We start from the raw sequence: 16,203 nt of genomic DNA, 5'->3' as shown, positions 1-16,203 counted from the left end.
CATTTGATAATTCAATAAAAATAACATTTCATTTCCTCATTATAAAGCAACTTTATTGGAGTTTCATTTGTCATTGGTCTTTTTGAGCCAAAATCCTGAAGAAATCAAAACAAAAGGCTTTTCCAACAGAATCAGAACGTTAGCACGTGACCTAAGTTTGTTCACTTTGTGCTAAATGTTGATTTCTTTGACTGTTGTGTTAATAATCTCAACAGTTCTCTGTCGCCCTCTGGTGGTTCATCAGAGAAGCCAAACTTCCACAGAAAGTGAATCAATAAACATGAGCTAATTCTGGATGCAGGTTTGAAAACACAGATGGAAAACAGCATCAATCCAAATATGAGTCAATGTTTCCTTGAATGGAACAATTTCAGGATTTGTTGTCATAAAGTTGTGAGAAACTGTCTTGTAAAGTGTGTGGTGACGGTCCACTGTGGAAAATGACTGTTTGTGGAACATTGAGATGTGCTCAGTGATTTTGCTTTAGGACACTTTGGTTTCATTTCAAACGTTGGTTTCTCCTAAATCTACAAACTCTCTACTAATTTCAGCGGCATGATGTCTCCTAATGTTCTTAATGATTTCATCTGAGAATACGGACAACTCCCAGACCAAAGCTGTTCCTGTCTCCAACAGTCTAGAACAGTTTGTCCTGCAGGAAGTTCCTGATGTTTACTTCTCTGCTGGATTTCCATTTCCAGTGTTTCCACAACTGATGATGTCATCAATCTGATCTTTCAAAACACTTTACTTCCTGGTTTGATTGACAGCAAATGTTCCTAAAGATCTGACCCCCTAAAAGCTCCAATAGCAGCTCAGCAGAAACTCTGATCTTTCTTGATGTGGAGGGGCGGAGCCTGAAGAGGAAGCATCTTTCTGCAGGTGGTGCTGCAGCTTTGGGCATGTTTTCCAACTCTTTAGCTTCTGCTGTTCATGGAGTCGTGTCCCTCTTTTCTTGGAAAGGAGAAACCTGCAGAGAACTTTTCCCATTTCCACTCCCTCCTTTCAGCTGCTGCCCACTGTTCCCCTCTGAATCAGGAGGGAGGGGCTCTCATCTGTTCTGCCCACCCCCATCTAGAAAGACATCAGCACCACCTGAACATTCCAAAGCTCTTTTCCAACCCATTTCTACTGAGGAGGAACCAAACACATGAAGATTAGAACAGCTGGAACAGGATGAGGGGGAAGGCTAAAGATTCAAGTCTGTTTGTGAGTCAAAGACAGAAATCAATAGAAAACACAGAGTTGATTCAAAAGAGCATTTATTAGATCCAAACAGGCTGCAGGAATTTTACAGACAGCTTTCAGTTTGAAGCCTTTGGACACTAAGATGCAGTTCTGTAAACAGCCAGCAGGTATCTCCCTTCTCCCTCTGCTTCCATGCAGTTGGTGTTGTTGCAGCAGCTGCATCAAAGTGATTCTCTGCATCCAGAGGCTGTCATTCCTCACTAAGATCCACTCTGTTCATTCATGTCCTCTGGGGAAAACAGGCTTTATGCTCAGAAAGTTTCTACTAGTTTAGACATTCTACAAAAATGAGGAGATTCAACTGGATTTAGATGAAACTTCTTTAAAACTGCAGCTAAAAATGCTGCCAGCATGAAAAAGAACAGAGTTTTACCCACAAAACACCAAAGAAAAAGGAAGTTCAGTCAGAAAACTGTGGAAAACATCAATCAAAGCAAAACTCTGAGTCTTTCAAACTGCATGAGTCAATATTTGATCATCAACAGAACAGAGATGATAGAAAAATGATTCAACTGAGACTTTTGTTCACTAACTGAGATCAGACGGGATTTCTGCTCCAAAAACTGACTTCAAAGGACCTGAATCCAAACCAGTGAGTCATGTGACCACAGCGTTTGTCCGTGTCTCCACTATGAACATTCTGGTCACATGACCATGTTGGAGGTTTCTGAATGAAACTCTGTGTTTGTTTGTCAATGAGAGTTTCTGGAGAACAGAAATCAAGTGTGAAACATCTGGAACCAGAATCTAGTGATCCAGAGTTCTGGTTCTGTCCCTGTTCCAGAGACAGAACCAGGATCCAACGCCAGACCCACACATAGATCTATGTCATCCAGAAATGTTCTGTCTGATCCATGATTCCCTAAATCCTTGATTGGTCCATCCCAAACTCACATCTGTCCATCAAATGGAGATCAAAGAAGAAAGTGATGATCTAGAAAAGAATCTGTTTGTCTGCAGGTCTGTTTTTCTCCAGATCCTGGAGTTGCTGAACATCTGAATCCAACCCATGTTTCAGATCAATACTCCAAGTAAAGGCCGGTACACACCGGGACGAATATTCGCCAGCGTTTTTCGCCACGTTTTTTGTGTTCACACCCAGGCGATTTTCGCTGACGATGAGCCGAGTGAACATGCAATTTCATTCCCTGACATTAGATGGCGCTTAATGTAAACAGAAATACTCCTGTACACAAGGTGGCGCCGCGCAACTTTACGCTTCTTAAAGTCGCTTTTCACTCAGAAGAAGAGAGCAAGTATTTACGCGCTTGTCAGAATCATACAAAGAAAACATGAATATTTCAAGCACCTGCTGCTCCAACTGGTGCTTGGTTCGGGGATATTTTAGAATGTCCGTCATTATTTCTTCCCGGCAGTGTAGATGCTACTTGGCGTCTATCTTCTTCGCTGGTATGTGTACTCAGCAAGGCAGTTTTGTGTTTGAGCGCCCCGTAGTTGTGTTTTACTGTAACTTCAGAATCTCCAGACACGTGTGCAAAAGCGCCATTCTCATTGGTCGAATAGATTTCGACGCGAGGCGTCAAAAAAAAAAAAAAAACGAACCCGAGGCGTTTTTTTTTTTGACGCTTTGACGCGTGGTGTTTTTTCGCGTCAGTGTGCACACTCTCATTGGTGCACACTTTGTATAGTCACGAGGCGTTAAACGTCGGCGAAAATCGCCGGCGAAATTCGATCCGGTGTGAACAGGCCTTTAGAATGAGAAGAGGAAGTGCAGTTCTCCGTCAGTCCACCGGGGGAGCTGCAGCACAATAACTGTCCACTTGATGCTGAGAGAGACAGTGGAGCTGATCTCAGATCAGTTCCTGCTGCAGCTCTGACACTCATCTCCACTTCCTCTGATTCCTCCATCACTCTGCTCTCCACCTCCCAGGAACACCGTCCAGTCACAACATCTCTGCAGACCAGCTGCTGCTGCTGCTCCTCTCTGCTCCTCCAGGAGGAACATCAGACTCTCCGTCTCCACCTGCAGAGAGATAGTGTAGAGCCAGAGATGAAGGAGTGTCTCCTGATCCTGGTCTGTCAGTCAGTGATGCAGCACTGCAGCAGAAAGAGCAGCAGGAGCTTCAGTCCTGTTCAGAGCAGCAGCTTCCTGTCATCTTCACCTGTTGGAGCTTCTGCTGCTCTGATTGGCTGACTGTTGTCCTGAAGCCTGTCATCATTCTCCTCAGAGCTTCACTGAGAAGCTGCAGCTTCACAGGAAACTCTGCATCTTTGCTCTCAGACTAACTTTAGGACCAAACATCTGGAAGCAGCTGGACTGACTCCAACCCTCTACTGACCTCAGAGTCTGCAGTTTGGAGTTTGGACTCTCCACCAGATCCTGGAGCTGCTGAACATCTGAAGACTGAAGGTTGTTCAAACTCAGGACCAGTTCTGTCAGGTGGGACGGGTTGGACTTAAGAGCTGAGACCAGAGCACCACAGCTGGTCTTTGACAAACTGCAGTCACACAAACTGAGTCCAGAACAAAGAGTTGAGTTTAAAGACAAAGTTCCTGTTTTTGATTCTTCACTTCTTCTTAAGAGTTCAGAGCTGAAGAAGATCAGAAAGCTTAGAAAAAGACCAGTTCTGACCAGCAGGACTCTGTCACTGTCTGCTCACAAACATCAGCCGCTGGACTCTCAGCTGCATCTGCTGAAACACAGCATCAGGACTCAGAGTGCATGTGAGCGTGCACGGCTGCTTCTTCTGCACACGCTTTAAAGGAGTCTGTTGGAGCAAAGACACAAAGAAGAGCTGATGGCTGCAAGCAGAACTTTGTGGAGCACAAATGTCAGTTGACAGCTTTGAAACAAGCAGCTCCAGGAAGAAAAGAAGAAGTTCTTCTGCAGATCTTTGAAGAGAACAAGCAGCTGCAGGAAGATGCTGCTGCAGATCAGAATCTGGACATTTCTGCTCACTGTGGGTCAACACAACTTTGTCATCAAATTGATCTGAACACAACTGAAACATGGAGTCTGACCTCAGAGTCTGCAGTCTGCAGTCTGGACTCTGCAGAAAACCACACAGATGAAGAACTCCTGAATTCTGCAGGTTCTTGTTCACGCTCAGGTCCAGTTCTATCAGGTTGGACGGGTTTTTCTTCAGAGCTGAGACCAGAACTTCACAGCTGATCTCTGACAAACTGCATTCCTTCAACCTGCAATCAGACAGAAAAGTGTGTTCAGGAGCAGTGATGCAGCTGGAGGTCCAGGAACTTGGTCCATTCAGTCAGGTGGGACCCGCCCTGATGACAGACTGACAGATGACATTTTCACTGTTTGCTCATTTCTTTTGGATTTGGACCCAAAAACATGATCATCAATGAAAATTCAATAGATTAGAAATTACTTGAAATGAAGTTCAAACAGACAAGGAATTAAAATGTCATTTATCATCAGGAATTATTATTGACTAAATACCGAATTTCCTCGACCTTAGGGCGCACAGGGTTATAGGATCCGGTCTCAGTTATGGGTGATTTTTCAGTCTTTGACACATACAAAAGGCGCACCGGGTGTTGGGACACGGGCATATTAAAAGATACCAGTAAAACACGCATGCTAGTGTTGAACATTTCCTGCGATGCTGTTTCTGACCGTGGTTGGAAGACACAGAGGAGATACTCTCCTTGGCCGAAGGCAGATCTTCCTTCAGGGTTCACTTCCCCGTTTGGACCCTCAGAGCTTCCAGAGCGAGCAGGTTAATAAAAAAAAACAGTCACTGTTCTTTTGGATGAAACAATTTTTTTATTGGTCCGTAACTGAGTAACACAAATGGAATGTGCACTCACACTCTAACTCGTGCCAAGCGCTCTGCCCCCTCCCCCTTCCTGCACACGCGCAATCGCAGCCACACCGGCTTTAGCACACACACACACTCGGTGTGTGTTGAAAAAAGGCAGTGGGAGAAAAACGTAGTTGATTGTGATTTATTTTTCATTTTTTTAGTCATCAATCAGCATCCAAAAATCCATCAAAATCATCTTCTTCTGTAACTGAAATGAAGACCTGGGCTAAATTTCTAACAAACAGAGCAGCTTCTCTTTCTGGACCGCCAGATGGCAGTTGTTGGGGGGTACTGTCATGGTGCCTTTGTCAGCTATCCTCCCCCTCCCCTCTCTGTTCTGCTCCGGGCGCAACCAGCTGGTTCCACTCACCTCATCAGCAAGCAGCTTACTTAAGGAGATCCAGTTCCAGCAATCAACGCCAGTTCATTGTTTCTCTCACGGTGCATAGTTTGTTGACTCATGTTATTGTCATTGCCTTAGTTCTCCTTGCTAATTCTTCCTCCTCGACTCACCCACAGGAAATCTCACCACGGGTGTTCCTCTGGTCCCTGTCAGCCGTCCTTGCTCCTCGTCCAAGTCACGTATCCAGTTCAAGTCACGCTCTCTGGTTCCTGCTGCCGCATCCTCCGGCCAGCCTCCACAATGCATCAAGAATACTGCCATTCACTAACCAGTTGTGAATTAAACCAATTCTACTTACCTCACGCATCTGAGCTTTCTTCCGGGTTTCAGAATTTGGGTCAGCCTAGCCACACGAGATAATGACAGAACGTACTGGCCAAACTCCTGACCCAGCAGACCCGTAAGGGCTCCATCACGCCATATTCCATCAGGGGACAATGTTAAGCCGCCAAGCTGACGCCCTCACCCAGATATCCTTGGCCAAACAAAGCCTGTTCCGCCGCCTTGACGGTATCACTCAGACACTCATGGAATTAACAGGACAAGCCTCTAATCCTGCAGTTTAACATCTCCGTTAAAAGGCTGTTTTTTTTCCAATCTATTTTGGGTGTTCCATTTATTTATTTTCGGTGGGGGGGGGGGGGGGGCGATGTGCTAGTCCTTAGGGATGTAACACGTCATGCATCCGACTCACAACAGGGGGCACACTCTTGACCTCGTCGTCAGTCATGGTTTACCTACCAGTGGTCCACTGTTGTGGACCTGGCTGTATCTGACAATTACTGTGTGCTTTTTAACATCACTGGTTTTATAAAGCAAGAGACCTCTGTGAGAACGGTGAAGAAACGCTACTTGACTCCTGAACTCCTGGTCGAAAATTTTATTACATCTGTTCGCTCCTACTCTCCACTTGTTTTACCAGTCCCCTGTGATCTACTTGTTGAAAGTTTTAACAGTAAATTAAAATCCAGTCTCGACTCAGTTGCCCCACTAAAATCTAAAAAGATAAGAATCAAACCCATACCCTCTTGTAGAACTGAGGAAATTAAACAATTGAAGAGACGTTGTAGATCTGCTGAAAGACTTTGGAGAAAACACACACTTGTAATAAACTATCAACTATCCCAAAACCAAATAAAAGTATATAATCAAACAGTAAAAACAGACCAGAAATTCATATTTTGCGAATATTTCTGTGAATTAAAATAACCCCAGAGTCCTCTTCACCACAATTTAATCTTTAATCAACTTGAATGTGAACAAAAACACAATGCCAGCCTCCGCCTCATTGTGTGAGGACTTTGCAGACCACTTCAGGAGCAAGATCCATTCTGTCAGATCTAACATTGTAAATGCACCATTTTATGTTGGTTGATGGTAAAAGACAAAGTACAACTCAGTCTTCAATGCTTAATGCACAACGTCATTTTAAAAAAATTTCCATAATATTTGGTAAACAAAGTTTTATACAGTGGGTATTGTCACCAATATCAAACTCATCAGGTCAGCTCTGGTGATTTGATTGTTCTTTTTTCAAGATCTAACTATATGAGAAGAACAGTGCTGTTTAGATCTTCTGTTGCATGGAATCAAGTGTCTGTAAGGACAAGGGTTATTAGTAACAAATATAATTTCAAAAAGATTTTAAAACTAAGATACATGGACTACTTACAATAACCAACAATTTGAATGATTTGCTGTCATGACATGTATTATTGTTGATGTTGTGTTGCTATGTGTTTTGATATGCTGATATAAAAATGAAATTGTTTTAACTTATTTTAACATGTGAAGCTTTTAAGGTAAATATGATGAATTAGTCACTATATTTTGTGAAATCAGTTTTGGTTTTTGTGAAATTGGTAAAATGTATGTATCTTTTGCGTATGGACCCCAGGAAGACTAGCGACCACTTTGTGGAAGCTAATGTGTCTCCAAATAAATAAACAAATAAACAAATAAATGGACAGAAAAGCCTTTTTATTGGTAATGTTGGCTTGATTTTACCTGAGGAAGCACTGGACAGTTTTGACCTGGTTGAAGCTGCAACACTGGGTCGAGTTTTCTCCCAAGTTTATCCAACAACCTGTTTTTTAGATTCCATCCCATCATCACTTTTTAAATCCTTTTACGGGTCTTTTGAGAGTGAGGTTTTAAATATCATGAACTCCTCTCTACAGACAGGTATTTTTCCTGCTGCCTTTAAAACTGCAGTGATGAAACCGTTACTCAAGAAAACTAATTTAGTCCCTTCAGTTTTTAAGAACTACCTGTGTCCAACTTGCCATTTTTAAGTAAGGTTTTAGAAAAACTTGTTTTTATTCAGCTAAACGAATTTTTCTTACAAAATAACATTTTTGAGATAAACCAGTCTGGTTTTAGAACGAACCACAGTACTGAGACAGCCTTGTTAAAAATCGTTAATGATGCCTTGGATTCAGGTCAGATAATAATACGTTATAAATAATACTTTATCCAAATCAGTGCTTGTATCCCCCACTTTCTCCACCTCTCTTCCTTTTACTCTCTTCCACCCCCCCTTCTCACATTCTTCCCCTCTCCCTCCCCACACACACTAAATGTAACAAATAAATAAAAAATAATAAAACAAAAAGTTTTTTTTTTAAATCTACACTCTGGTTTCTCAAAGTTCTATGACCTCCTTTTGTGATAGTAATACCTGTCCAACACAAAAGGCCTTCAGCTCTAATCTGTTTGCTCAGCTGTTGGACAGACCAAGATAAGAAAAAAGAAATAAATAAATATATAAAAATAAAAGGCTCTAGTTGAAGGCGGAAGTTCTGCTCAGTTTTCCACTTCCGGCAACAGTCTGACCCCTACTTCCGCTACGATACCGGAGAACTTCCACCTTCAACCAGAGCCTTTTAACAGAGATGTTGAAGCCTGCGGAGGATTCGTTCTACGATGTCAACTCATCTTTCAACAGGCACCCAGGTACTATCAATATGATCACAGCAAAATTTAATTAATCGCAAACTCTCTTAGAAATAAAGCACTCCAGTGGGCTCAAGCCTTTTTGGCGTCACACCCCATATCTCATCTCCCGTTTGATCGGTTCATCGGAGAGTTTCCCCTAGTGTTCAACCAACCACAAAAGCAGGAAGAAGCCATCTGATGGTTGCTGAGTCTCAAACAACGTAACCGTTCGGTAAGTGACCACTTGGTTGACTTTCTCATTCTGGCAGTCAAGGCCGGCTGGCCGGACCACACACTCAAAAGTATTTTCTATCAATCATTGAACAAAAATATAAAGGATACCTTACAAGCCCTCAGGAGTACACTCCATGTTGTTGCCCCCCTGAAAACTAAGTTCGTCAGACAAAACCGAGTAGCACCGTGGTTTAACGCTGAAACTCGTTCTCTTAAACAAGAAACCCGTAAGTTGGAAAGAGAATGGTGCCGCTCCGGTTCAGAGCAGTCTCTGAATATCTGGAAACATAGCCTATTAAATTAAAAAAAAGCTCTGCGTAGAGCTAGAAGCCAGTACTATTCAACCTTAATATCAGAGAATGGAAACAATCCAAGATTTCTTTTTAGCACTATTGCTAAATTAACTCGCAGTCAGAGCTCAGTAGAACCACATGTTCCTGTTTCTCTCAGCTCTGATGATTTTCTTACATTTTTCGATAGTAAAATCTCAAATATTAGACATAAGTTAAATCAAGTTATTCCTACTATCAGCCCAGAACAGGCTGAAGCGGTAGAAATGGAGGCATCCATAGAAACCTCTGTAACATTAGACTGCTTCACTACTGTGGATCAAGCGGAAATAACATCAATTATTACGTCCTCCAAATCCTCAACCTGTTTGTTAGACCCAATTCCCACTCTGGAACCTCTCTGGAAACGGGTTAAGTGCCACAGTCTTTTAAATATGCAGTTGTTAAACCTCTTCTGAAAAAGCCCAGTTTGGATCCTAGCATCTTGGCCAACTATAGACCAATATCAAACCTGCCCTTTATTTCTAAAATCCTAGAAAGAGTTGTAGTTAAGCAGCTTTACTGCAGCAGCCACTTTGAAGACTTTCAGTCGGGGTTTAGACCCCACCACAGGACGGAAACTGCACTAGTTAGAGTCTCTAATGACTTGTTATTGGCCTCAGAAAAGGGACTACTTTCTATTCTGGTCCTGTTGGACCTCAGTGCTGCCTTTGACACTATCGACCACAGTATTTTACTCCATAGACTAGAGCAGGACATAGGGATCAGAGAATCTGCTCTCCAGTGGTTTAAATCCTATCTGTCTGATAGGTATCAGTTTGTTAATATAAATGGCCATTCCTCTCAGTGCACTCGAGTCAACTATGGAGTCCCACAGGGCTCAGTTTTAGGACCAATCCTGTTTACGCTTTATATGCTACCCCTAGGAAAGATAATCAGGAAACACAGCATTAATTTTCATAGTTATGCCGACGATACGCAGTTAATAATAATAATCCATTTTATTTAAAGCGCCTTTCAAAAAACCCAAGGACACTTTACAAAACAAAGGTTAAAAATAGACATTAAAAGCACAATAAAAATTGCAGATAAAATAAAAAGTGAATCAGGATGGGAAGGTAGAAATGAACAGATAGGTTTTGAGTTTAGATCTGAAAGTACGCAGAGAGTATCTGTTACGGAGGTCAGGAGGGAGGGAATTCCAGAGCAGAGCAGCTGAAGGCTCTGCTTCCCATTGTGACGAGTCGGGCGGGAGGGACAGAGAGCTGAACAGAGGAGGAGGACCGAAGAGAACGAGAGGGGGTTTTGATATGAAGGAGGTCGGAGAGATAAGGAGGAGCCAGTTTATGGAGGGCCTTAAAGGTGAACAGGAGGAGTTTGAATTGGATTCTGGAAGTTATGGGAAGCCAGTGCAGCTGGTGGAGAACTGGAGTGATGTGACTGAAGGAGGGGGTTCTGGAGATGATGCGGGCAGCTGAGTTCTGGACCAGTTGAAGCTTATTGAGGGTTTTTTGTGGGAGACCAAAGAGGAGAGAATTACAATAATCTAAACGGGAAGTGACCAGACTGTGGACCAGGATAGAAGCAGAGGGGACAGTGAGGGAGGGGCGTAGACGATTAATGTTGCGTAGATGGAAATGGGCTGACCGAGTAATGTTATTGATGTGGGACTGGAAAGATAAGGTGCTATCTAGGATGACACCCAGACTCTTTACCTGAGGGGAGGGGGAGACATAGGATGAATCAATGGAAAGAGTTAGACTTGTGGCTTTGGAGAGGGTGGATTTGGAACCTACTAGAAGTAGCTCAGTTTTATCGCTATTTTTTTTTTTTTTTTTTTTTTTTTTTTTTTTAACTTGTCCTGTCCAACAGCTAGGCAGACAGTTGAGAGCTGAGGGCCTCTTGTGTTGGACATATTTTATTTTAACAAGAGGGGTTATTCATCTTCAGACAAACCAAAGGTATGTCTGAATAAACCCCTTTTGTAATTGAGGCCAAAATTTATTAATTTCAATCATGTTTGAAAATCTTTGGTGTTGGACCGGACGGAAAAGGAAAGAGGGGAAGAAGAGAGAGGGACGTTAGAGAGAGGGGGGGGTAGGAGGGTGATAATAGGAGGGGAAGGGGGGTAAGACCATGAAGCAGCATAGAGCAGACAGGTTTACTGGTTGTTTATCGTTACGGTACGGTTCAAATGTAGTACAAAAAGGGCGGGGCCTGTTCACACACACAGTTTTATCGCTATTGAGTTTGAGAAGGTTTAAGGTGTACCAGTTTTTTATTTCAGATAGACAGGAGTGGAGAGAGGAGGGTGGAAGAGAGGAGTCAGGTTTACTGGATACATAGAGCTGGGTGTCATCCGCAAAACAGTGGAAATTAACATTAAATTTACGGAAGATATTGCCAAGGGGAAGAAGATAAGTAATGAAAAGAAGAGGACCAAGGACAGAACCTTGGGGGACACCAGAAGAGACAGAGGAAGGCTGAGATTTAAATGATTTAAGATGAATGAATTGGGTGTGGTCAGAGAGGTAGGATTGAAACCAACGGAGGGGGGTGGAGGTAATGCCGAGGGAGGAGAGCCTTTGGAGGAGGATGGAATGAGAAATGGTATCAAAGGCTGCACTCAGGTCAAGGAGGATGAGGATGGTGAGGAGGCCAGAATCAGCTGCAATGAGAAGATCATTGGTGATCTTGAGCAGAGCAGTCTCAGTGCTGTGGGGGGGCGGAAGCCAGACTGAAATGGTTCCAGAAGATTATTATGTTTCAGATGATCATAGAGTTGAGAGGCGACTATTTTCTCTAGAATTTTGGAAATGAAGGGAAGGTTGGAAATTGGACGGAGATTATTGAATATGTTGGGATCTGAACCGGGTTTTTTAGGATGGGTTTTACAGCTGCCGTTTTAAAAAGTGATGGGACAGTACCAGATGAGAGTGAAGAGTGAATAATGGCAGCAATGAGCGGAAGGAGAGATGGGAGGCAGGCTATAACTAAAGATGTTGGGAGGGGATCAAGAGAACAGGTGGTGGGTTTGGATTTAAGGATGAGAGAGGAAATTTCCTCGTGGTCAGGCAATGGAAAGGAGGAAAACATATGATTGAGGGGAAAAGAGTCAGGGATGGGAGGGAGGAGAGAAGAGCTAAGCTGTTGATGGATGACTTGAATTTTCTTGTTAAAGAACGACATGAGGGAGTTACAGGTTTCAATGGAAAAGAAATGGGGAGGGAGAGAGTCAGGGGGGTTGAAAATAGTGTTCATCAGAGAGAAGAGAGTTTTTGAGTTGCCTTTGTTTGTGGAGATGAGTTCAGAAAAATAGTTTGTTTTTGTGGTAGAAACCAGGTCCTTATACTGAGTGATATGTGATGTATAGGTTTCTTTGTGAACGGTTAAGCCAGTTCTTTTATAGAGTCGCTCAAGCTGGCGACCTTTGGTTTTCATGAGACGGAGCTCTGGGGTGAACCAGGGAGCAGATTTGGAAAAGGAGACAGGGCGAGTTTTGACAGGAGCGAGATGGTTGAGAGAATCTGAAAGAAGGTTGTTGTAGGAGGAGACGAGTTCATCAGGGTTTGGTGTGTTAGGGATCGGAATATCACGTATGAGTGAGGAAAGTGCGTTCACATTGATATTTTTGACATTACGAAAAGAGATGAGACGGGAGGGTTTAGTGACAGATAGAGTGATGGAGATGTTAAATGACACAAGAAAATGATCGGTTACAAGAATTTCCTCAGCAGAGCAGTTAGTTGGGGTTAATCCAGAGCAGCAGACTAAATCTAAGATATGTCCTTTAGAGTGGGTAGGAGAACTGACGTGCTGGGTGAAGTTAAGGCTGTCTAAACATGAGCTGAAGTCTCTGGTGAGCGGAAGAAGCCTGTTATCAAAGTGAACATTAAAATCACCCATCATTATAACATTGGGTGAGAGGGATGAGTGGTGAGAGAGAAGAGTTCCAAGTTCATTTAAAAAGTCAGAGTTTGTCTTGGGAGGGCGATAAACCACAGCCAGGACAGTTGGGGTGGGGCCAGAAAGCATGCAGGCAATCCATTCCATGGAGCTGAAGGACGGAATCTCAACAGGCAGGACTTTCCACTTCTCGTGATGTAATATCGCGAGACCTCCCCCGCGACCCGTGCAACGTGGTTTGCAAACGTAAACAAAGCCGGGAGGGGTGGAATCGTTGAGTTGTGAGAAGTCATTTGGATGCTGCCAGGTTTCCGTTAAACAGAGAAAGTCAAACTTACGGTCAGAAATTAAGTCCTGCCTCAGTTGACTCTTGCTAGAAAGTGAGCGGATGTTAATGAGACCGAAGTTGACTGTAGCGGTGTTGAGATGAGCGGCGGGACCATCTGTGGCTGCCGGTCTAACCAGGTTAGCCAGAACGCTGTGGTCCACGGTGCGTACAGAGTTTTGATGATGACGACGAGTGGATGACCAGAAGGAGCGGATAGGTTCAGATGAGTCCTTGTTGAAGTGCCGACGTGAACCACGGTGAATGTATCTCCGGCGCGGTGGGAGCGGAGGATCCGTGCAGGTGTTCAGCAGGGGAGCGGGAATATGGAGGCGAAGCCGAAGGAGTTCAAATGACGAATACTGGATAATCCCAGCCAATGGATGATGGGAGAGCCAGAGGAGAATCTAGGTAAGAGTTGACCAGATGAGCAGGTTGGATGACCACATATGTGGTGGTTGTAGGTGGTTGTAGGAGGCCAGACGCCGAAGTGTCAGACGGGGGGCTCCGAGAGGGGGAGGAGGCCGCGGTTAGGAGGAGGCAGTCGGACTTGAATTTGTTTGAGTTTGTTATTTTGTTTGTCAGGGCACGACAACACAATCCAAGTGTCACTTTAACAAGCGTGATATCTTGCCTCAAAACTTGCAGTCCAAAAATCCAGAAAATTAAAGTTAGGTGACGAGGAGTTACCGGTGAGCAGCGGCAACAATCATGCCAGCGTCCACCCAGTTGTATTTATCCATGAAACCTGACCAGAATGACAATTTAGAGAAGCTGAACGCCTGCATCAGTGACATCAAGGCCTGGATGACAATTAATTACCACCTCTTGAACCCAGAAAAAATTATATATCATTATACTAGGTCAAATATGAAATATGAAAGAACATATTTACATTAGTATGTAAATATTAAATATTTACATACTAATGGTACTTTAACTTTAACTGACACTTTCTCCTAAATCAGAGAAAAACAGACAGAACATAGAGAAACAACGTTAGAATGAAACCGGACCTGAGAGTCTCCAGTTTACAGTCTGGATTCTCCAGTCCAGCAGACAGCAGCTTCACTCCTGAATCCTGCAGGTTGTTGTAACTCAGGTCCAGAACTCTGAGTCTGGAGGACTGAGAGCTGAGAACTGAGGAGAGAGCTGCACAGCTTCTCTCTGACAGATTACAGATACTCAGTCTGAAGAAAACAAAGACAGACAGCAGTTATTGAATCTTTCATGTTTCCATCAGATTCATTTGTTGACTGAAGGTGATTTTCCTGAGAGTTCTTACAGAGCTTTGTTGGAGGCTTTGACCACTGGCAGCAGCCTCAGAAGAGCCTCCTCTGAAGCAGAGTATTTCTGCAGGTCAAACTCTTCCAGATCTTCTTCTGATGACAGTAGGATGAAGACCAGAGCAGACCACTGAGCAGGAGACAGTTCATCTGTGGAGAGACGTCCTGACCTCAGGAACTGTTGGATCTCCTCCACTAGAGAACCATCATTCAGTTCATTCAGACAGTGGAACAGGTTGATGCTTTTCTCTGCAGACAGATCCTCACTGATCTTCTTCTTGATGAACTGGACTGTTTTCTGATTGGTCTGTGAGCTACTTCCTGTCTGTGTCAGCAGACCTTGTAGGAGACTCTGATTGGTCTGCAGTGAAAGACCCAGGAGGAAGCGGAGGAACAAGTCCAGATGTCCGTTTGGACTCTGTAAGGCCTTCTCCACAGCACTCTGGTAGAACTGGACTGGACTTCTCTGTTCAGGCTGAGAGATCTGTGATTTTTTCTCCTCCATGAGGTTGAGTTTGGAGGTGATGAAGGTCAGGTGGACATGAAGAGCAGCCAGAAACTCCTGAACACTCAGATGGATGAAGCAGAAGACCTTGTCCTGGTACAGGCCTCTCTCCTCTCTAAAGACCTGTGTGAACACTCCTGAGTACACTGAGGCTGCTCTGATATCGATGCCACACTCTGTCAGGTCGGATTCATAGAAGATCAGGTTTCCTTTCTGCAGCTGCTCAAAAGCCAGTTTTCCCAGAGACTCCATCATCTTCTTGCTCTCTGGACTCCAGTGAGGATCTGTCTCAGCTCCTCCATCATACTTGACCTTCTGGACTTTGGCCTGAACCACCAGGAAGTGGATGTACATCTCAGTCAGGCTCTTGGGCAGCTCTCCTCCCTCTCTGCTCTTCAGCAGATCCTCCAGAACTGTAGCAGTGATCCAGCAGAAGACTGGGATGTGGCACATGATGTGGAGGCTTCTGGATCTCTGGATGTGGGAGATGATCCTGCTGGCCTGCTCTTCATCTCTGAACCTCTTCCTGAAGTACTCCTCCTTCTGTGGATCATTGAACCCTCTGACCTCTGTCACCATGTCAACACACTCAGCAGGGATCTGATTGGCTGCTGCAGGTCGTGTGGTTATCCAGAGGAGAGCAGAGGGAAGCAGGTTCCCCCTGATGAGGTTTGTCAGCAGATCAGCCACTGAGGTGGACTTTCTAGGGTCCTTTAGGATCCGAGTCTTGTGGAAGTCCAGAGGAAGTCGACTCTCATCCAGACCATCAAAGATGAAGAGGACCTGGAAGTCTTCAAAGCTGCAGATTCCTGCTTGTTTGGTTTCAGGGAAGAAGTGATGAACAAGTTCCACCAAGCTGAACTTCTCCTCTTTCAGCACATTCAGCTGTCTGAAAGTGAATGGAAATGTGAAGTGGAGGTTCTGGTGGGCTTTGCCTTCAGCCCAGTCCAGAGTGAACTTCTGTGTTAAGACTGTTTTCCCGATGCCAGCCACTCCCTTAGTCATCACGGTTCTGATTGGTTCTGGTCTTCCAGCTGGGAGTTGGAAGAGCTCTTCTTGTCTGATGCTTGTTTCTGCTCTGTCTGCTTTCCTGGATGCTGCTTCAATCTGTCTGACCTCATGTTCTTCATTCAGCTCTCCTCTTCCTCCCTCTGTGATGAAGAGCTCTGTGTAGATCTCATTCAGAAGGGTTGGGCTTCCTGCTTTAGCCATCCCCTCAAACACACACTGGAACTTCTTCTTCAGACCAGATTGGACTTCATGTCAACAAACTGCAGCAGA

The 16,203-nt window shown here is 44.1% G+C and overlaps 1 protein-coding gene across 4 annotated transcripts; it reads right to left on the bottom strand.

Moving 5' to 3' along the window:
• Positions 1-1,245: 1,245 nt before the first annotated feature.
• Positions 1,246-16,134, bottom strand: LOC144988859 (NLR family CARD domain-containing protein 3-like). Of its 4 annotated transcripts, none has more exons than XR_013652910.1 (5): positions 14,417-16,134; positions 14,148-14,321; positions 4,231-4,407; positions 3,549-3,977; positions 1,246-3,232 (listed from the first exon to the last, which is right to left on the bottom strand). XR_013652910.1 is itself a non-coding variant. In XM_078940006.1 (5 exons), exons 1-5 carry the CDS (start codon positions 16,132-16,134, stop codon positions 3,214-3,216), a joined length of 2,262 nt encoding a protein of 753 aa, XP_078796132.1. In that variant the 3' UTR covers positions 1,246-3,213. The 4 variants fall into 4 exon arrangements, 2 of the variants coding, with proteins under 2 accessions (XP_078796132.1, XP_078796141.1); XM_078940006.1 differs by having other exon boundaries at positions 3,549-3,722; XR_013652911.1 differs by lacking the exon at positions 1,246-3,232 and having other exon boundaries at positions 3,584-3,722; positions 3,842-3,977.
• Positions 16,135-16,203: the final 69 nt, after the last annotated feature.

This window comes from Oryzias latipes, chromosome 2 (genome assembly GCF_053564925.1).
Source record: "Oryzias latipes strain Hd-rR chromosome 2, Olatipes_Hd-rR_3.1".
NCBI lineage: Eukaryota > Metazoa > Chordata > Actinopteri > Beloniformes > Adrianichthyidae > Oryzias > Oryzias latipes.
The sequence above is the reverse complement of the archived record's forward strand: the minus strand, read 5'-3'. Positions and strand labels throughout refer to the sequence as shown.